At 38.8% G+C, this 22,105-nt stretch overlaps 1 protein-coding gene across 2 annotated transcripts in view; it reads left to right on the forward strand.

Annotated features, from left to right (window-relative positions):
* The first annotated feature begins 44 nt into the window (after nucleotides 1-44).
* The window catches only part of Esf1 (ESF1 nucleolar pre-rRNA processing protein homolog), a 51,685-nt gene continuing 29,624 nt past the window's right edge, over nucleotides 45-22,105 (forward strand). The window contains exons 1-9 of one of the 2 annotated variants that reach the window (XM_055602583.1): nucleotides 45-109; nucleotides 2,182-2,844; nucleotides 5,856-6,214; nucleotides 9,190-9,303; nucleotides 9,831-9,931; nucleotides 11,396-11,548; nucleotides 12,682-12,796; nucleotides 14,870-15,017; nucleotides 21,327-21,488. In XM_055602583.1, the coding sequence (XP_055458558.1) occupies nucleotides 2,223-2,844; nucleotides 5,856-6,214; nucleotides 9,190-9,303; nucleotides 9,831-9,931; nucleotides 11,396-11,548; nucleotides 12,682-12,796; nucleotides 14,870-15,017; nucleotides 21,327-21,488 (1,774 nt within the window). In that variant the 5' untranslated portion in view covers nucleotides 45-109; nucleotides 2,182-2,222. Of the gene's footprint in view, nucleotides 110-539; nucleotides 709-2,181; nucleotides 2,845-5,855; nucleotides 6,215-9,189; nucleotides 9,304-9,830; nucleotides 9,932-11,395; nucleotides 11,549-12,681; nucleotides 12,797-14,869; nucleotides 15,018-21,326; nucleotides 21,489-22,105 lie in introns of those variants that run through there. The other variant, XM_055602582.1, reaches the window with a different exon arrangement.

Consider the following 22,105-nt stretch of genomic DNA (forward strand, 5'->3'; position numbering starts at 1 on the left):
TTGCGGTGAAGCGTCGCGGAGGATTGTGGGTGTGCGCTCCACGTGAACTCCGACCGGGATCCGAAGAGGAGGGAGCAGAGTGGGTCTCCGTCGGCGTCTCCTCTGATTTGTGAGTAGCGCGCCGGTCTTCGGTCCCTTGCTGGCCTCATGTGCCCTTCCGGGCCGCTTCTTGAGAGAGCGCAGCCGGAAGTGTGAGGTGGCCGAGCGTTCGGGCCGGCAAACCTGGCGCTCCCGGGCCAGAGGATGGGGACCGTGAGGGTGGGGAAAGCGCTGGAAGCGAGGCCGGTAGCGTTCGCTCCCCCGAACGACCCGCTTGTCGAGGCTTCGGCTTCCAGCCGTTGTAAGCGCTACCTCTGATGGTCGCGTGAGGCGGTATCTACGTCGAAACGTCGTTCCACGGTTGGGGGTGTGATCTGAAATGGGTGTGCGCCTCGTGGGAAGCTTTAGGCTTTCCTCGTTAGAGTAGAGCTTTGGAGTGTTCGAAACAGCACTGGCCCGAGTGGTGGCGGCGCCATCTGCAGCCCCACAAGTGTAGCAGGTAGCGCGAGACAGTTGGAATCTCGGCAGAAGAGAGGGGCACAATTCTCTCTTACTTGGTCGGTCGGCTTTAATGCTTACAGAGATATTCGACCTTTTGCAAAGTTTAAATTTAGAGAAACCAAACCATCAGAGACTGTTTACAAGGGAACAGTATGCATAACTTTTTTTGTACGTGTTTTCATGTGTTCATAGTGGATCAGCCTATCTAGAATAAAATATAAGAAAATGACATTTGGGACTGGGTAGATGGCACAGTGGTTAAGAGAATTGGCTTCTGCTCTTCCAGAGGTCCTGGGTTCAATTCCCAGCACCCACATGATGGTTGATTACGGTCCAGCCAGTTCTAAGGGACTGGAAGCCCTCTAAAGGCCTCCATGGACACCAGGCACCGAAGTGGCATGCATACATAACACCTATACACATAAAAATAGTTGTTAAGAAAGTGACAGCTGGGCGTCGCGGCGCACGTCTGTGATCCCAGCGCAGGAGGTAGAGGCAGAGGCCAGCCTGGTCTACAAAGTGAGTCCAGGACAGCCAGGGCTTCACAGAGAAACCCTGTCTCGAAAAAACAAAAGGAGGGGGCGGGGGAGAGACATTTGTTAACTGTAGTGAGGCTCCAGTTTGGTTCTTGATACATGGTAGAATTTACAGGAAGAACTCTGAGGTAAATCTGATTTGATCCACACATACCGCCATTAGTTAGGAGACAGTTTCATAGAACTAGAAGCTGTTGCGGATATGAAGTAATTATTAACAAAGAGAATGAAACAAAACTATGGGAAAAAAATGAGACCCACTGAGATTGCAGAATCTCAGTGTGTGTGTGTGTGTGTTGCATATGCAGTTGCTCACACTTGCCCACATGCCCATGCACACATGTGCTCATGTATTAGATGCTTGCATATGAAGCCAGAGTTTGAGGCAGGGTGGCTCCTCAGTTGCTCTTCACCTTATTTTTTAAGGCAGGATCTCTCATTGTAACCTGAAGCCTCTCAGGTAAGCCAGACTGGATGACCATTTTCTCTGCCTACCCTAGCTGCCCAGCGCTGGGATTCCAGATGTGCCGGGTTTTGGTGTGTGTTCTAGAGGAGCAAATCTGTCTTCTGCTGTGCAGCAAGCACATCAATGACTGAGCCTTCTTCCCAGCATTGCTCTTTGTTTTCTTGAAACAGAGTCTCACTATGTAGCCCAGACTGACCACCAATTCCCTATGTAACTATGTAAGTTCTGGCCTCAAACTCATAATAATCATGACTCCACCTTCACAGTCCTGATTTTACATATGTGTAGCTCCATCCACCAAGAGTAATCTTTTAATTGATGGCAAATACAAGCTAGAAATATAAAATTTCTGAGCACAACCAGTTACTAAACATTGCCCTTCACAATGCCAAGGAGTTCTGTTTGGTTTACCTTAAATTTATCTCAAGTGATCTGTAATGGAAGGATTATGGTTTTCTGTGTTTTTCTTTTTTATATTTAACCCAGAATAGGTTGGATAGCTGAAATTAAGTGTAAGTTGCTTTTATTTTATATACATTTAGAGTGTGTGTGCATACATGTATGCAGAGTGAACAAATATGTTTTTTACATTTTAATTGTATTATTAACTATTCATCATTGTAATATTCTTTTCTATAGTATTTAGTTTCTCTGGATATTTCTTCATTAAGACTTTTAAAATGTCATCCAAACAAGAAATAATGGAAGACCAACGGTTCAGGCGGGTTTCAAAGGATCCCAGATTTTGGGAAATGCCAGAAAAGGACCGAAAAGTCAAAATTGACAAGAGGTTTCGAGCCATGTTTCACGACAAGAAGTTTAAATTGAACTATGCTGTTGATAAAAGAGGGCGCCCTATCAGCCACAGCACCACCGAGGACCTGAAACGCTTCTATGACCTGTCAGACTCTGCTTCTGACCTCTCTGATGATGAGAGCGAAGTACTGAGCCAGAAGAAAGTAAAGCAGAAAAAAAGCCAGACTACAGAAGAAGTAAAGTTTGAAAAGAAGAAGAAAGAAACCAAGAAAACTGAACAAAAGGATCCTATAAATAAAAGTGACTTAGATAATTCTGAAAAAAAGAAAGTGAGAAACACATGTAAGTCCCAGAAGATAGATTCAGAAATAAGTCCCAAGAAGGATAGTGAAGAATTTCTACAAAGTACAAAAAAGAAAAGGAACACTGCCAACCTTAGTCCAGACACTTTGCCCAAAGGAAGAGTAAGGACCAAAGATTCCAGTACCTCTGAAATTGTGACATCTCCAACAATCAGTTCTAAGGCAAAAAGAAAAAAGCAGTCAGGTAGGTTGAGAGTACTGATTCTTTTATATTATACTATTTTACTGTCATCTTTTAAAAAGTAGGTAATTATTGGTAGTATGTTGAAAAGGATCAGATGTTTATTTTAAAATATAAAGCTCTGGAAGAAAATGATTCCCTGTTTTGGTATCAAAAGACGAACATGAACACTTGGGTGAACAACTGTGGTTTGTGGTGAGTAATGCTGAGAGCTGCTGTTATATAGGAAGAGATGTTTTTGAAGGTGAGTTGAGGTGGGTACTCACTCATTAATTCATTCAGCTACTGAGTGACAACTGCTGTAAGGCTAGTCCCCTCGCCTAGGGTTATTGCTCGCCTACAGGGTGCCTTTGCAACTGAGAAAGTGCATGTGCTCTGAACACACAGACATAGTGCTCTGGAGTTTATAGCTTGGAAAGAGGATGGCACTTTTTTTAAAGGTTTATTTATCGTTTATACAACATTCTGCCTGCACACCAAACCTTACTGTAGATGGTTATGAGCGGCCATGTGGTTGCTAGGAATTGAACTCAGGACTTTTGGAAGAACAACGAGTGTTGTTAACCTCTGAGCCATCTCTCCAGCTCCAAGGATGGCACTTTTAAGTGAAGCAACATAATGACTTCCCTTGAGCAAGCACACTGGCTGCAGAGTACATGACTAGAATGGAGTTTGATTTGGTTTCAGTTCTTCTTTCCCTTTTTGTAGATTTCGCAGATGACTTTAGTCAGACAACCACCTGCTGAACTTTGTGTGATGACCATGGTCTAGTGGTACTAGCAATACATAGTAATGGACTTTCTAGTAGTGGCTTTAAAAAGTAAAAATAAGCAGACTAAATAATTTGTAGCCAGATTTCATCTCTGTAATTAATGATAACAAATTTATATTTTTATATTCTATTTTATTTAGTATTAATCTCAAGTTGAAAGAGTCATATTTCAAGTGCTAATTGTCTCTTTTGACTGTTAACTACCATATTGGATGGCATAGATCTAAAGTAGAAAAAGTCACACCTGTAATATAAAATATTGTAACAGGAAGGGCCATAAATGAAATTGAAAATATTCAGAAGTGGTCACCCAAAATGTAATAAAAAATTCCTAAGGGATACATAATTTGTATTGGATTGGAAGGGGAGGGAGGATTAGGTTTGAGGACCAAAGAACTTTTTGAGCAAACTTAGGATTGGGTGTGTTTAGAAAGATCAGTAGTCCCACTCTGTTGGATGGTAAAGTCTTGAAGAGGTTTGCAGTTTTAAGCCGAATAATCTGCAAGGTCTTCCTTCTGCATCCTCGTGTGCTAAGAAGTTTGTGTAATGCCTGGACTGAGAAGATGAGTCACAAGGATCAGGAGTTCCAGGTCATCCTCAGCTGCATAGTGATCTCCAGGCCAGTATGAGACCCTGTTTTAAGTTTTAAAAGATGACTTAGCAGGTAAAGGTGCTTGCTGCTCGAGCCCTGCCGCCTGAGTTTGGTCCTTATCCATGCAAATGAGGAAGGAGAGAACCACCTTCACACATGCACTGTGGCATGAGTGCCTCCGCCCTGCCCCTTATACACAAATACATCATGCACAGACAGGCAAACAAAAAAAATTTAGGCTTTTTTTGCATATGTTATGCAAGTCAAAAAAGAGGGCATTGGATCCCCTGGAACTGGAGTTACAGGTGGTTGTAAACCACCATGTGGGTGTTGAGAATCAAACCCAGATCCTCCGCAGCAGTAACAAATGGTCATAACCACTAAGCCATCTTGCCAGCCTCTGTGTAGACAAGTTTTAATGTCTCAGTTTGATCCATTAAATCATAGCTTCATTAATCAATAATTTTTCTTTGTTTATGAGTTCATCAAAGGCATGAAATCTTATAAATTCCCTCTTTTGCTTTCCCTTAGTTCAATGTTTTACACATTGTAGGCAATAAGTATTAGATTAATGAATAGATATAAAAACAGGTTTAAAATAAAAACAAATTACATTCTTCATCTTAAATTTTAAAATTTACTTTTCATTCTCCAAACTAGAGTCTCTTGAGTAAACTGAAACAGGAATACAATCTTAAATATAGTGTATAGTTTATAAGATAATCCACACACAAGGAGGTGATTGCTTTTAGATGTAGTTCGGGTGTCCAGAGCTCATCTAAAACAAAGTCTTTTCATCAAATTAGCTCTTTTCCAGTGTTGCATGTTTACCTGTCTGGCCAGGTAGCTAGCTGTGTCTGTACGTCAGGAAACTGGGGCTCACAGACACTTCTAAACCTGCTGTTCCCCATACCAAATACTCATGTCACTGTACTTAATCCTACTGCCATCAGCTTTGTACTACTTTTCTATTATGTGAGAATACTGCACTGTCCCTCTGCTTTTAGCATCTTACCCATGCTACTGACATCCTTGCTGTGTGAATCTGATAGTGCCCTCTTTTTGGAAACAGAGCAGTGGCAGAGCCCATCCCCTCCATCACACTTCCTTGTTAGCTCCTCACATCTGTTTGTTACTTGACTCCTCTTGGTTACAGCATACATGTGGCTGCTGCTTTTCTATACTTCACAGGTCTTTCGCTTGGAAGAGATTACCTTCATGAGTTATCTCACTTTGATCACTTAACTCCTCTCCATCCTGTAGTCGGCTGCTGAGTAACCACACTCTTGGAAATCTAATGCTTTAGGGTCGTTTCATTATATGCATATTGATTTGATCGTTTATTCCATTATTGTCCCCTGTCCATTCAACTGCAAATTAATTGAAACCATTGACTCATTGATAACTTTTTGCCAACAATTGTGTATTAAACACCTAGCACAAAGTAGATATTACACACATATTAAATGAGTATATAAATGCACTTACATGTTATGATTTCACTTCAGTAACGATTTAGCATGGATTTTACTGAACTAATACTCCTTTTTCTGTTTTACAAAAGTTATATTTTCACTGGCTCTAATGCCAGTAATTTGGATTTGATTTAGTTCAGCATGCATATCTTCTTTCTCTCCCAATATGCTGTAGTGGTTCCAGGCATAATGGCAAAAGACAGTGATGGTACAATGCTTGACAAGAATGCCCTGCAAGAGGAGGCAGACAGTACTAGTGAAATGGGAAGTGATGAGGAATCTGAAGATGAAATCACAAGTGATGGTAGAACTTCAGCTGATGATGATGAAAATGAAGATGAGGAAGAAGAAGATGAAGATAGTGAGGAGGAGGAAGAGGATGAAAGTGACAGTGGTCCTGATCTTGCAAGGGGTAAAGGAAATATAGAAACTAGTTCTGAAGATGAAGATGATTTGGCGGATTTATTTCCAGAAGAACCTGGTTTTGAACATGCTTGGAGAGAATTAGATAAAGATGCTCCTCGAGCTGATGAGGTAACATTTGCAATAATATTGTTTGTGACTAACAGTACAGTTAGCTTTTATGGGTGAAGGCCTGCTGTCATTAAATAAGTAGGAAGGGACTGGAGGGCTAACGCCTCGCTGGAATTCTTGGCCGGCATATATAGGCTAGTGTGGGGCATAGGAGCACACACCTGTAGCATCACGTAGGAAGCAAGAAGATTGCTGTACGTTTAAGGTCAACCTGGAGCGCATAGTGAGTTCTAAGCCAACAAGGATTATAAACCTGCTCAGTAAAACAAGTCTCAGAAAAGAAAACTAAATAGGAAGAAAACATTAAAGATAAATTGAGAAAGGTTTATTGGTAAAATGTTTGTGAGTCTTATTTCTTGTCGATTGAACCCAGGCTATCTGCCAGGTAAGATCTCTACCAGTGAGTCATATTTCTAGACCCTGGCAGTATTCATGATTAAAAGATTAAAAGATCGAGGGGGTGGTGACACACGCTTTTAATCCCACCACTTGGGAGGTAGAAGCAGGCAGATCTCGGTGGGTTCAAAGCCAGCTTTGTCTATAAGTGACAGCCAGGGCTCTTGTTACGCAGAAAAACACTGTCGGGGAATTAAGACGTCCTGAGACCTGGAGATAAACTCAGTGATACAGCGTTGCTTAGCACATGCCCACCCCTAAGTTTAGTCCCAGCACTAGAAGGGTTCTGCTGCTGGAAATGGAGCCAGTGTATATCTAAGCTGATGAAATGGGAAAGAAGTCCTTTTCCTTTTCCTTTTTTCTTTTTTTTTGGGGGGGGGGGGTAAGAGAGGCGTCTCTTTTTTTAATTCTGTTTTTAAATTAATTATAAAGAGAGCATGTAAAATGTAATGTATTTGCTGTAGCATTTTTATACATAACATGCCAGTGTACTTTGTTCCTAACTCTGCCCTCTCCATCTTTCCTGCCCTGCTCTTGCGCATCCTTTTCCTCACCCCACGTGGTTCCTCCTGCTTTTGTATCACATGTATTCTTCATTCTCTTTTCCTCCACTCCCTTCAGATCTTTCCCTCCACTCTCAGACTCTTTCTAATTTCATGATGTATATACATCAGTTTATATCTGGATTTAGCAGGCTGGGGAGAGGCTTCAGTCCATAAAGTGCTTGCTGTGCAAACATAAGGACCTGAGTTTCAGTCAGAAAAAATTATTAGAATCCTTAAGGCTCATTGGCCAGCCAGTCTAACCAACTAGTGAGCTCCACTTTTAGTGAGAGACCTTGTCTTTAAAAAAATAACATGGAGCCAGGGGTAGTAGTACGCATTTGTATCCCCACAATTGGAAGGCAGAGGCAACAGCACCTCTGTGAGTTCACGGCCAGCCTGGTCCACATAGGGAGCTCCAGGACAGCTAGAGTTACATAGTGAGAAACCGTGTCTTTAAAAAGAAAAATAACGTTGAGAGATTGAGGAAGACACATCACTGTCAAACTCTTTGAGCTAGTTATGCAGTAACTTAGAAGTACACATATATACGGAAAATTTAAAAATTTTAAAACCCAGCACAAAAGAAAGCACGAAGTATTATGTCTTTTGAGGCTGCTATATCTCATTTAACACAGTTTCTAATACTCTAAGAGGAAGCTACAGCAAGCTGCTTTGCTAAACGGATATGCTGTACCTGCCGAGTTGCCTCCATGATATTAGGTTTATTCCCATAAATTAGTGCTGCTGTCAGCTTTATCAGAGAAACTTCTTTTTGCACTAAGCAGCACAACGACAAAGATTCAACTGGTCAAATGTTGAGAATAAGTGACTTGATTGCCCAGATATAAAGAGAACATTTCTCACACCTACACTAGCGCATACCTTCCTCTCCAAGTCTTGAAGAACATTCTAGGAGGCAGGATAGAAGGTCTAAGAGTTAGGTAGAGCCTTTAGAAACCTTTAAGTATCTGATCGTGTTGCTGAAGATGGGGATAGTTGGACTTCCTCCTTTCCTGTATATATCTCTTAAGTCAGTGGTTCTCAGCTTCTAGTGCTGCCACCCTTGAATACAGCTCCTCATGTTGTGGGGACCCCAACCATAACATTATGTCATTGCTACTTCAGAACTGTAATTTTGCTACTGTCGTGAGTTATAATGTCGATATCTGATATGCAGCCTCTGCAAAAGTGTCGCTCAGTCCCAAAGAGGTTGTGACCCACAGGTAGAGAACCACTGCCTCAAGTGCTGCTGTGCGTCAGAGCAGAGAAACTGACACCATTATCTTCCTGATTCTAGGTTTTTAGTACTTTCTTTCTCCAGTTCTGAAATCATCTATGTTACTTAACTGATTTAACATGTAAAGAGAGCTTCCCATGGGACAAACAATAGTAAAACCACAACAAATAAGCACTATCTCCAAACTATTTTTTGGAGTTTTTGAACCAGAGTGAGTCATACACTGATGTCTTAAACAAAAAAGTTTAAAGACAGTCTATCTCTGTGGAATGAGGAAATAGGTTATCCAAGAGCATTTCCTTACTGCGGAGTAAGAACATAAATACAAGCTCCAGGAGAAATAAGTATAAAACTTTAATGTATCGTAAATTACTTATGTAAAAATTCTGGCTGGGCATGACAGCTGAAATCCCAGTACTATAGAGGAAGAGGCAGGAGGATTACAGCAAGTTAAGGCCAGCCAAGTCTTCAAAGGTTCTATGACAAAGATAACGTAAATTCATGATCAAATCTCTAAAGAACTAGGAATAGAAGGAAGAATTCTCAACATAATAAAATCTATATACGACAAATGTGCACACAACATTGTACTAACTGGGGAAAAATTAAAAATGATACAGATCCCAGCATTTAGGAGGCAGAAGCAGGTGGATCTCTGTGAGTTGAAGGCCAGTCTGGTTTGCATATTTAATTCTAAGACAGCCCTAGAGCTAGCTATATAGTGAGACCCTGTTGAGAGAGAGAGAAAAAAAAAAATACAGTTTCTGCAATTTTCAATAATACTTTAACTTTCTCAGATTACACACCGACTAGCCGTTTGCAACATGGACTGGGATAGATTAAAGGCAAAAGATTTGCTGGCTCTGTTCAACTCATTTAAGCCCAAAGGAGGAGTTGTATTTTCTGTAAAGGTGAGAACGGATTTCATTTAAAGTAAATATTTCTAGGTGCTTTAACTTAAATCTTAGTTTCTAATTAAACTGACTTTAATTTTCCTCATATAAAAATAATTCATTAATCTAGAAAAATTGTCAAATATAATTGAATATGAAACTGGTGTAACAGGTATTAAAAGGGAGAAGCAAATTTTCTTCTTTGTGTTTTGGTTTTGTGTGTGTCATGGAAGTTAGAGGACCCCTTTCAAGACCCCTTTCATTTTCTTCCACCATGGATTCTGGAGATGGAATACAGGCTGTTGATGATGCTCTGGTTTTGTCCTGATCCCCATTGATTGTGCTCTGACCTAAATTACTTATTTTCAAGGAAATTCTTCAGGATGAATTCTCTTTGTATAGTTAGAAATTAGTTTGCATTCCTGCAGTAAGTTTGAAATGGTTGTTTAGTGAGCTGAGTCATGACTCTTGATGTCTTAGTTTTGATAGGGCTGCATGTTCTGTGAAAAAAATATGAATTATATCTGTCTTATTTTTGCATTCAGATCTATCCTTCGGAGTTTGGAAAGGAGAGGATGAAGGAAGAGCAAGTTCAAGGACCAGTAGAGTTACTGAGTATTCCTGAGGATGCCCCTGAAAAGGACTGGTACTAAGCATCTAGAATATAAAACTAACCCTAGTAAAGTCATGTCTTTAATTCAGAATCCATTACCGTAATAGGACTGAAGCTTGCACTCACATTAACACGTAGGGTTTGGACAGCTTGATCATCGATAATAGTTGGCGGCACATTATGCCAACAGATTTTTTTTATGTGCTGAGAAATAATGATTGCAGTATTTAAAAAAAAGAACAATTCATGATTGTCTTCATTGCTGTAAATTAATTTTGTTTTTATCTTCATAGTATATTTTTTCTTAACTGAGTGTTAAATAGAAAAATAAAGGAATAAAAGTGGTTTTATGTTATAGAAAAGAGCATAGGTACTTGTAAACCACTAGGTGGAGCTATATGTGCACTTATAAAAAGTGGTCATTCACTTGACGGTAACAAGTAGCCGAGAAAGACCTTTAAGGAGCTGATTATAGTTGAGTGAAATTAAGCTTATAAAGTTCAAATCCTAGGCCAGCGAGATGGTTGTCATCTGATTTGACAATCAAAGGACCTGAACTCAATCCCCAGCGCCCACGTGGTAGAAAGAGGAAACTAACTCTTGGGAAAGTTGTTTTCTGACCGCCATCTATACACCATGGCACACATGTGCTTACAGATACACAAACACACACTCACCACAAGTAGATAAATACAAAAATTGTTCATTCTGGAACAAACATTTTTCAGGATGCGGCATTAGAGTTAACTTCTCACGAGCATATTTTAAAGATTTATCTTTATTATTTTTAATTATTTCTGTGTATGTCTGCGTGTGGATTTGTGTACATAGTACAGCTGCCTCTTCAAGCCAGAGGGGATTGTGAGTCCTTCAGTCTGGGTCCAGGAACCAAACTACGGTCTTCTAAAGAGCAGTATGTGCCATCGACCACAGTGCTGTGTTTCCCTCCCAGTGAGAGTGTCTTAAAGACAGTGTCTTATCCAGAAGTTTGCCTGGGATATTTACGTGCGATCGCAAACTACATAAAAACAAACATGGTGAATGTAAAAAGTTAGGGTTATGCATAAGTACATGTAACCTGCACAGCGTTTTCACTTGCCACCTTAACTAGGCGTGGTGCTGCACGCTTTTAATCTCAGCACTTGGGAGGCAGAGGCAGGCAGAGCTCTGAGTTCAAGATCAGCCTGGTCTACAGAGTGAGTTCCAGGACAGCAAGGGTGGTTGTATAGAAAAACCCTGTCTTGAAGAAAAAATAAAACACAAAAAGCTACACCTTTTTAGAATAGTTAACTGAGCTTAAGTAGTCAGTGTTCATAGATATGAAATCAGTAGGGAAAAATGACTTGGAACAAGAGCCAGCTTAGAATTTTTTTGAATTGGTTATGTTTCATTGTTGCCACTATAGGAGTTGAAGGCAACCTTCTGTACATTTATCTTTTGATGGAGAGCTTTCTGTGTTCTTGTATACATTTGTTTGATTTAGTATCTCCCCATTAGGGCCTCTAGAGAGAAGCTTAGAGACTACCAGTTTAAACGGTTGAAGTACTACTATGCGGTAGTAGACTGCGATTCTCCGGAAACAGCAAGCAAGATTTATGACGATTGTGACGGCCTGGAGTTTGAGAGCAGTTGTTCTTTCATAGACTTAAGGTAATTCAGTTTCCATCGTAACACTGACTCTCAGGTTGCAGCAAGGGCATAAGCAGTAAAATATTTCAACGAGCAGTACTCTCTTGCATTCTAGAAAATTAACAAGAAAAAGCTAGTAATAACTGATGAAAAATAATTTATGAGCCATTTTCATTACTTAGAAATCATTCTTTGAAAAAACTTTTTTAAAGGTTTATTTATTTGTATGTGAGAGAGAGAGATCCCCTGGAATTGGACTTGTAGATGGTGGTGAACCACCAGATAGGTGCTAGGAATCAAACCTGGGTCCTGGGCATGAGCCAGCAGGTGCTCTTAACTGCTAAGCCATCTCTCTACCTCCCCTTCCAACAATTCTTGATAAAATATATAGTAGGTATTTTATATGTGTGGGGAAATAGTCTCCCATGCAAATTATAAAACCTGATTATAATAACCATAGGTTTATTTACCTTTACTTTTCATCCCATTTTTCCTGATGCCTAAAAATTGTCAGTCACCATGACTGATTTACATGGAAAGGTTAGTCATTTGTAAAATGGAATTTTTGTCTAAAACTAGTCTATTTTTTGTTTGTTTGTCTTTTGAGACAGGGTTTCTCTGTGTATCCTTGGCTGTCCTGGACTTGACTTTGTAGGCCAGGATGGCCTTGAACTCAGAGATCTGCCTGCCTCTGCCTCCCTGAGTGCGAAGATTAAAGCTCTGCACCACCATGCCCAGCTGGCTAAGACTATTCTTAATCAGCCTTAAACTTTTATTTATTTTCATCGAGCCTTCATGTTTGTGATACTCTGTACTGCAACTACTTATACAGTATTAATTCTGTTTGATTTTAGGGCTCTACAGTAAGCTAATAGCTTTTACTGCATCTGGGTTTTGTAAGCTGGCTTACATTAACTAGTTTCTAATGCAAACTCTGTCTATATAGAATTCTCTCAAATTTAATGAAATTTCAGATATACTTTATAAATTTTAGAAATGTTATGCCAAGGTTGTTTCTAGCCTTTTAGAATTTTTATTACGTTTGTATTGTATAGAAACTTGTATATAGTGTATAAACTATAATTAGCGAAAAAATGATCTCTGGTAATCACTACTTTTTAGGTTTGAATGTATTTTTCTTTTTGTGTTTCTAGGTTTATACCAGATGACATTACTTTTGATGATGAGCCCAAGGATGTGGCATCAGAAGTTGATCTAACAGCATATAAGCCAAAGTATTTCACATCTGCTGCAATGGGAACATCAACGGTATTTCTTAGCTCGGAAAATGTGTAGATGGGCCAAGCATGGTGGCACATGCCTATAATCCCAGCACCTGGGAAGTTGAGCAGGGTACGAGGAGCTCAGGGGCTATGAGGAGCTCAAGCATCACAGCCTGGGCTACATGAAAGCCAGTATTAAAAAAAGAAAAATTAAATGGGTGTTTAGACTCCTGCTTTTAGCAACACTAGAATTAGATAGTATTCTGACTGTTTGTGCATTGGATACTGTACTGTTTGCACATGTTTTTCAGAGTGTCCTCTTGTCTTTAAGCCTCAGTCAGTCTGCTAATGTTTTGTTTTGTTTTTCCTCTACTATTTTACCCACTGTTAGCTAGATTCTTTGGGCCTGAGGTTGTATTTCAGTGTTAACACTCGTCCAGCATGTGTGGAGGTCCTGCGTTTTATCTTAGTTCTTTGATCAGGCAGTGTGTTAGCTATTAAGATTCTAAGGAATAAAAGAAGGACGTAGCTTTACCTCAAATGTTAGCTACACAAAACTATTGACCATTTGAAATAGGACATTTACTGCAGATGTGATTTTTAAAAGTTTTGTCAACAAAGAAGTAGAATAATTCAGGACAACTATAGTTTTCATATTGATAACAAGAAGCCAGATTACTGTGTGTTGCAAAAGTTTGTTACTTAGCTAGATGACTACTTCTTCTCTCATCTTAAGTCTTTGCCTGCAGCAGTACCCTACAGCACCACATTGGCTTCACTGCCTTTCCTGTGCCACAGAGCAAGCCACTGTCCCTGTTCCATGCTGGGCTGTGGTAGGGTGTCCTGGGATTGGTTAGTGACAAAGGATGGCAAGACACCAGAGTAAATGAGTTCTGAAAGATCCAGCCACGTTATGTTGTTTTCAGTCCTTCAGTACTTAAAGTTGGCAGCATGTCTAGCAGCCAGTGTACAGCCTGTGTGTATCGACAGGACCTGCTCCACTTATGGCAACCATTTGGTCATTATCAGAGTAGGGTAACTGAATCCTGACTGAAGCGACTAAGAGAGTGGCAAGGAGTTTTTAGGATCTGGTGGTTAATTGGTGCTTATCTTGTCCTAATACGGAAAATTTGGACTAGACAGAAAAAAAACTTGAACACATTGTGTTATGAACACAAAACCCCTCCCAGGACCCTTTCACAAGGTACTGAATAGAGCAATGGTTCTCCGCCTATGTGTGGTAACCCCATTAGACATCAGAAGACCCTTTCACAGGGGTCACCTAAGACTTTCAGAAAACACATATTTATATTACAATTTCATAACAGTAACAAAATTGTAGTTATGAACTTGCCACAGAAAAAATTGTAATGTTACCACAACGTGAGGAGCTGTATTAAAGGGTCGCAGTACTAGGAAGGTGGAGAACCAGTAGAATACAGGACAGGAGCCAGTCTTCCTCAGTGATATTATCAATGAACTTACTTGGTATAGAGTTTTGCTGTGCTTCTAATCAGGAAAACCTTTGTCATCAGTGACTCTTAGTCTTTTTAGGAAAATGGCACCTGTTGAGATTACTAACAGATTTCATGTAGTCCATGAGTCTACTGTCATTTTGGTGCTTCAGATGAAAATTATGTTCTCACTGGTTCCTAATAGGATTGACCTTTTCTAGCATATTTTCTTATTTTTTTTCCCATGACAGTTAATCTCTTTGTTCATACTCAGTAATGTAGTATCATCCATGTAGCTGAGAACTAGGGGGAGGGTAAAAGTAGATACATGTGATTCTCTGTCTACAAATAGGGTACCATTTATTATTCATGTATTTTTTAACATGCCCATGTATGAATTTTTTATGTACCTTGAAACTTTTTCTTTTGAGGCATGCTCTCATTATGTAACTTTCAGTGTAGACCAGGCTAGCCTCAAACTCAGAGAGATCTATCTACCTGTGCCTTTGCTTGCAAGTGCTAGGATTAAAGGCACATACCACCATCCCAAGCATGCTTTTTAACTTAACACTGAACATAAAAGTTAACATTAAAGTGTGATTTAATAAGTATGAATTTACCTTTGTGCTGTTGTGTGTTGGTTTATGTTCATTCCTGTATTCAAGGTGGAGATCACTTGGGATGAGACTGATCATGAAAGAATCACAACCCTTAACAGGAAATTTAAGAAGGAAGAGCTTTTGGACATGGACTTTCAGGCCTACTTAGCTTCCTCTAGTGAGGATGAAGATGAGGTGGAAGAAGCCCCACAAGGTACTTGCTAGTCCTTTTCTTGAGTGGTTAATAGAACATGTCTTGGGCAAACTTAGAAAGATCCCCAAACTGACTGCATACCATATTCGTGTGCATAGAATTGCGTGCATGAATATGCATAGACACATGTTTGAAGGACTGGCAGAATGCTCATTGGGTGCAAGAGTGTGTGGTACAAACCTGGTGACCTGACTTTGATCCCCAGAACCCGTGATGGAAGAACTGGCTCACCAGCGGTTGTCCTCCGACCACCACATGCATGCTTTAGCCATACACAATAACAGTAGTAGCAGGAGCAACAGCAATAAAGTTTAAAAACATTCTAAATACTTTGATAGTCTACAAAATTTACTTAAAGTCTGTCTAAGTAAAAATGCCTAGCCTGTCAAACTTGTAAATATATGAAGTGCTGTTACACACCCCCAACTTTATTGCTAATTAATTAGTTTTGAGACAGTCTCTCTGTATAGACTTGGCTTACCTTGAAGTCACAGAACACAAGAGGTCTGCCTGCCTCTGCTACCAAGTTCTGTGATTTGATTATAGGCATTGACCACTACACCCATGTTTTGCATTGCTGGCGATTGGGCCCGGGTTTTTGTGAATGCTAGGCAAGGATTCCACTAAGATACATCCTCACCCCCACTGTGGGAATCCTGAGTAACTCTTGTACTTTACTGTGTATTGCTTAGGATGTAACACTGTCTTATTTTCCTTGTTTTACACTCCCCAGACTTCCATAGCTCTTTCTTTCTAAATCTCTTTCCTTCAGCTTTAATTTAAGCCTTGTTAAAATGCCCAGAGTAAGAATGATCTACTATCAAAACTCTCTTAAGGTTGGTTTGTCTGAAAATGCCAGAAAATTTTGTTTTGCTTGCAAATCTAAATTGGATTCTCAAAGGCTTCCCTGGATCCACACTGATAATAACACTCCGTTTACTTTCTTACTTGATTGGTGGAAGCTCTCTCGGATTTAATTCATAAAGTGTTAATCTTTTTTTAGTATTGGTGTTCTCAGTAATTTGATTTTTCACTAGTCATTTGATTTTTCTCCTGTCCTTCTAGAACCCTGTTTAAATATGCATTAGCGCTTCCAATGTATCTTCTCATTTTAGACATTTTTGTTTGTTTTATTTTTGTTTTTCAAAACAGGGTTTCTCTGTGTAGTCCAAGCTGTCCTGGAACTCACAGAGATCCACTTTCCTTTGCCTCGAGTGCAAAGGTGTACTCCACCATGCCAACTCTCTCTAGATGTTTTGATTTGGAGCTTTGTATGTACAAGGCAAGCACTCTGCCTCTAACGTACATCCTCAGCACATTTCAGTTCTCTTTTATCTTTATTATTTTCCCATGTACTTCATTCTGGATATTTTCTTCTGTTGACACATCTTCTAGTTTCAAAGTGTCATTTCAGTAGTATGCATTCTGCTAATATCTGTTATCTAGTGAATTCTTTATCTTGGTGGTTATTTCACTTTTAGAAGTCCTGTGTATCTATTTTTCACATCAACAATATCCCTTTTTGTAGTTTACTCTCTTGAGTTTGAGATTTGTCTGGCACTCCCTCTGGACCTCTGCTTAATTCCAGAGACTAGTTGAACTTCCTCTGTGGACTTGAACTTGTGTCCTGGTCCTTGATAGTTCTGGTCCTTCAGTTCACAGCTGCGGATCAGGAGCTAAGTGCTCAGAAACAATACAGACTTTAAACACTGGGGATCATCCTTGTGATAGTATACTGTATTATATTATATTATATTATATTATATTATATTATATTATATTATATTATTATTTAAACATTTGTTTATTTGTGGATTTGACATATTTGAGTGTTTTGTCTTCATGCATGCCTGAAGAGGGAATCAAATCCCATTACAGATGGGTTGGGAGCTACCATGTGGTTGCTGGGAATTGAGCTCAGGACCTTTGGAAGAGCACTCAGGTGCTCTTAACTGCTGAGCCATCTCTCCAGCCCCATGATATTACATTTTCCATTCTTGATTTTGACATGATAATTCTTCACTAACTTGTCAGTTCTTTCAAACTTTAATTTCATTTTCTAATCCCTTTGAAACTTTTATAAGAACTTTAAAAATAGTATATCCAACTTAATCTTCTCAATAAAAAGTTTGATATAGTAGAAGCAATAATTGCCAGCTATATCTTTATTTTAGAAATTTTGATGAGGACTGAAGAGATGGCTCAGAGGTTAAGAGCATCGGCTACTCTTCCAGAGGTCCCAAGTTCAATTCCCAGCAACCACATGATGGTTCATAACCATCTATAATGAGATCTGGTGCCCTCTTCTGGAATGCAGACAAAACACTGAATAATTAATTAATTGATTGATTGATTGATTGATTGATTGATTAATTAATGATGGCTGTGTACTTGTTAAATTGATCATTCTATTTGTTTAAAAATAACTAATTTTGTAAACTATACTACCAATTTTTCTTCCTCATTTAGTTACTTGGTTTTGATTTCTTATGAGTCTGTCACTCTGCTTGTGTGAGTGTGTGGTGTAGATGTGTGCGTGCAGTTATGTGCACATGAGCTGTGGAGGTCACCATTAAGTATCTTCAGTTATTTTGTTGAGACAGGGTCTCTTCCGCTCTCACGGAACGTGGAGCTCCCTAATTGGCTAAGCCGGCTGGCCACCGAACTTCAAATCTGTTTTGTCTCTGTTTCTCAAGTGCTGGGATTGGAGGCTTGCCCAGCTTTTATTTAAACGTTAAGGCCGTATGTTTGCATGACAGACACTCTGAGACCAACTGAGCTGTGCTCAGCCCTATAAAGTATTGTCAGTGCAATGTGAGATTATTTTTCCATTTGTTTGCTTGTTTGTTTGCTTTGGCTGTTCAAGGGATTCAACTGGTCTACAGCTATAGCCCTTCAGCTTTTGTGTGATATTATCTGCCTTCACATCTTTGTTGTTTTTATCTAATAGAATTAGCAAACATTAACAACTGTGAGTTCAGTGAGAAAAAGTGAAAAACCAGAAATGTTAAACATAGATATAAGTACTTTAAATCAGCAAGAAAGAACATCTTTATTTATAGTTTAACTTTTTTCTTAGTGTTTGCCCTTTACATGATGTATTATTTCTATAACCTAGTAGCATATGAAATAATACATAAGTACTTTTCTACTTTTAACATGGGCCTAATATTTTAACATAAAGCCTTGACTTTCTTAGATTCTGAATGGTGTGTTTGTTTGTTTGTTTGTTTGTTTGTTTTTATATCACTGAAAGTAGTGCCTTACCGTTTTAAGTTTGCCATAAAATACTATTTTACAGTTACCAGTTTAGGGAAAGGAAAATTGTGTTTCATAGCTGCTGTTTATTTGTATATCTTACATACTGATAAAGCCATGTAATTACATAAGTGTTTTATACTCTGAAAAAGTGTAGTTTGCAGGCTGGTGAGATGGCTTAGTGGGTAAAGGCTCTTGCTGTCAGGCCTGATGGTCTGAATTTGGTCCCTAGGTCCCACCCACACAGGGAAGGAGAGAAGCAACTTCTCAGAGTTTTTATGGCACATGTATACATACAATAAATAAATGTAATGAAGCTTTAATAAAAAGCATATGTAATTTGCAGTGGTGCTTGTATTGGATATGAAAGACTATACATTTTTAAGGCTATGGTGGCTGGTGCTTGTTAATCCATCTGATGAATCTGAAGGTTTTTTTTTTTTCTTAATGTACATAGTATAGCCTCTCACAGACCTTTATAGCCTTTCCCTTGTAAATCAAAAGGATGGATTTGTCTTCATCTACTGTAGGTATAGGAAAGAAATTTATATGTCTGCATGGACATTATGTACTTTTCTGAAATTCTCAATAGCTTTTTGTTCGTTTTTGTTTTTTTTACTAGGTCCATGTTTTTCAGATGGGCTTTGTTTGTTTTTGAAAAATGGAACTAAATTTTATTCTTTTTTATTACACTTATAGGGTGAGTGTGTGTGTATACATATATTGAGTATGAGTATGGAAATTAGAGAAGAGCTTGAAGGAGTCAGTTGTTTCTTCCTACCATGTGGGTTCTGGGGATCAGAGTCAGTCACCATGCTTGACAGCAGGTATCTGTCCTCTCTGAGCCATTTCACTCATCCTGGAATTATTTTACTTTATTTCATTTTATTTTATATATATGGGTGTTTTGCCTGCTTGTCTGTGTGCTGTTTGAGCAACCCTAGTGCCTATAACAGCCAGAAAAGGGCATCTCTTCAAGATCCCTTGGATCTTGAATTATGGATGGCTTCTGAGCTGTCATATGAGCACAGGGAATTGAACCCAGGTCCTCTGGAAGAGGAGCCAGTGCTGTTATCCATTGAGCCATTTCTTTACCCACCCAGCCCCCATTTAAAATTTAAAACAGTTAACAGTAGGGCACTTTATATCAGGAAATAAGTATTAATATCAGAAAGTAAGCCGTAATTTTTCATTATATTTAATATCTTGTACTAAATGGACTTACTCTCTTGGCTATGGCTCAGTGGTAGAGTTTTTGCCAAGCTTCATAAAGCACTATGGTTAGACTTCAGTATTGTAAAATAGGAAGAAAAATCTTTAGACTCTGCTGGTTCCAAATCTTGACTTTACCACATAGTGAAATAGCAGAGGTCAAGTTTTCTTAGCTCTCTGTTCCTTCCTTTGTGTAGTTGGAAGTAAGAATTATAATAGTAGCTGGCTCATGGAATGATTGAAATGATGTCTATAAAGTATTTAACATAGTATCTGGTATTGTATATTTTAATTCCTAAAACTAAAGATTAATGTCTTTCAGTCTGAAATATGCCAATTATGTTCTCTTTCAAAAGCATGCCTTTTTCTTCTGTATTTTAATTGATTACAAACTTGCCTTAATCTGTAACTTAGTGGCTGTGATAGCTACATTAGTATTTTTTAGTACTAAATGTTCCTGATTGTTGTTTATAAGAATAGCTTACTGTTTGAATTTATTTTTAAAAAATCTTAAGTACTATTAGGACATTCATAAAATAATGTCCTTGAATTAGAAAAACAGACCTACATGAGTTATCCCACATTTTAGAGCTTCAGAAAGTACAATTTTAGTACTGGAAAAAATCAATTTAAAGTAAGCCATCAGAGACTTACCACTAAAATTTCAACCTGGAAGGAGCTTGCTTCTAATTATGTTTTCAGAAGTAAGCTTTTAATAGAATGAAATACATTGCCATTTTGTTAATGTGTTCCTCATGTTTTATCCATTGAATTATGGGACATAGAACAGAATTCCATCTAACATTATTATTGTGGCACAAAGCACAAACAAAACAAAACAAAAAAATGAGTTTCGGCTGTGTGGGTGAAAATGTAAAAGTGTGATAGGATGATGGAAAGAATGCCCACAGCCATTTTGTATTCATTAGAAAGAAAAATAATTGTTAAATATTTACTTACCCGATGTCTTCCCTCACATGTCACCTTTTTTGAAGAACAAGGTGTGAACACTGACGTTCTGTAGCTCCATGCTTATACTACAGTTCAGTGGCCCACAGGTTACAGAGACAGGAACTTGAGCCTTGCTGCCTCACTTTCAGCCTTCCCTCTACTGGAGATGTTTAATGAATTTGACAAGTTTGTATGTTTTACGTTAAAACCCAGTTTTCTATTTTATGTTACTGACTTGAAGAATTTACATTGAAACTATAGAACAAACTTCCTTTATGGGTTGATTTTCTCTGATACATGTTGCCGATGAGTTTTATACTGTTTCTTCACATTTTAATTTTTATGAAACTAGAATATTAGAAATAATCAGTTACCTTTCCACACAGCAAAATTAATTGAATTGATGAACAACACTCTAGGAGTAAATGTGCCTATTCACAATCCAGTGGAAAGGACTTCATAGTGTCAGATTTATATTCTAAACAGCTTCCTTCGCCTCTTCTCTGTGGCCTGAGAGGCCAATCCCATGTGCCGAATCCAGCAAAGTTCAGCCTCCTTTTGTTGAACAGAATATTTTCAAAGCCGCTGTGCTGGTGACGGAGGACAGAGAAGGGACTAAAGTGTACCCTAGTGCTCTTGCAGTTTCACAGAAGGGAATTTTATGTTGTGTCTGACAATGGCTTTGTTGTGTCTGGGTCTTACTGAATACAGGACCAAAGTCTTTGCTTTTATTTTTACAAGTTGAGGTTGTGTTCCGTGGTTGCAGTATTTTTTTAACACGACATTGTAGCCGTGTCCTGAAGAGAGCATGAGAGCTAAACAGTAAAGTGGGAAAATAATTGTTTCTCTCTATTAAATGAGATTGATTAATTTGCTTGTTTGTTTTAGGTGAGGATGGAGTCAGTGTAGGAGAAGATGGCAAAACAAAGAAAAGCCAGAAGGATGATGAAGAACAAATTGCTAAGTATAGACAGCTCTTGCAGGTTATTCAAGAAAAAGAAAAGAAAGGAAAAGAAAATGATATGGAAATGGAGATCAAGTGGGTTCCAGGTAAGAATTAGATATTAAAGGTCAAGTTTGCTTCTGAATGCATTTAGCTGTAATAATAAAGCAAACTTTTAAAAAAGTTATTGTCCAGAAATAAAATTTCTAGTAAGGAAATGGTATTTAATTCACCTCAGAATTAACATTTATGCTATTTTTCCTTTTTTTTTTTTTATTTTTTTTTATACAGTACACTTTGATCATATTCTTTCCCCTCTCCCTACCCCCCAGATCCTCCCACCTCATACCCACTCAAACCTCATGTTCTCTCTCAAAAAAAAGAAAAATGTTTAAAAAGATGAAAAAAAACAAACTCAAAAGAAAATAAAGAACACGCGCATACACACACATAATAAAACTAAGTACACAGAAAACCAGTGGCCTCTCTTATGTAATGGCTACTCCTGGGCATAGGGCCTGCCCCAGCTTCTGGCTGACGTACCCAGTGCCATTCTCTTAGAGAAAACTGATTTTTCCTCTCCCAGTAGGTATCAATTGCAAATATCTTCTTGATTAGGGATAGGGCTGTGTCTACTTCCTCTTCTCAGTGCCGAGGTTTTGTCTGATGTGAACCTGCTGCTCTTGTTCGTTCTGTTGCAGTCTCTGTGAGCTCTTACATGTGT

The sequence above is a fragment of the Psammomys obesus genome, unplaced genomic scaffold (assembly GCF_907164565.1).
Source record: "Psammomys obesus unplaced genomic scaffold, mPsaObe1.curated_primary_1811, whole genome shotgun sequence".
In the NCBI taxonomy this organism is placed as follows: domain Eukaryota; kingdom Metazoa; phylum Chordata; class Mammalia; order Rodentia; family Muridae; genus Psammomys; species Psammomys obesus.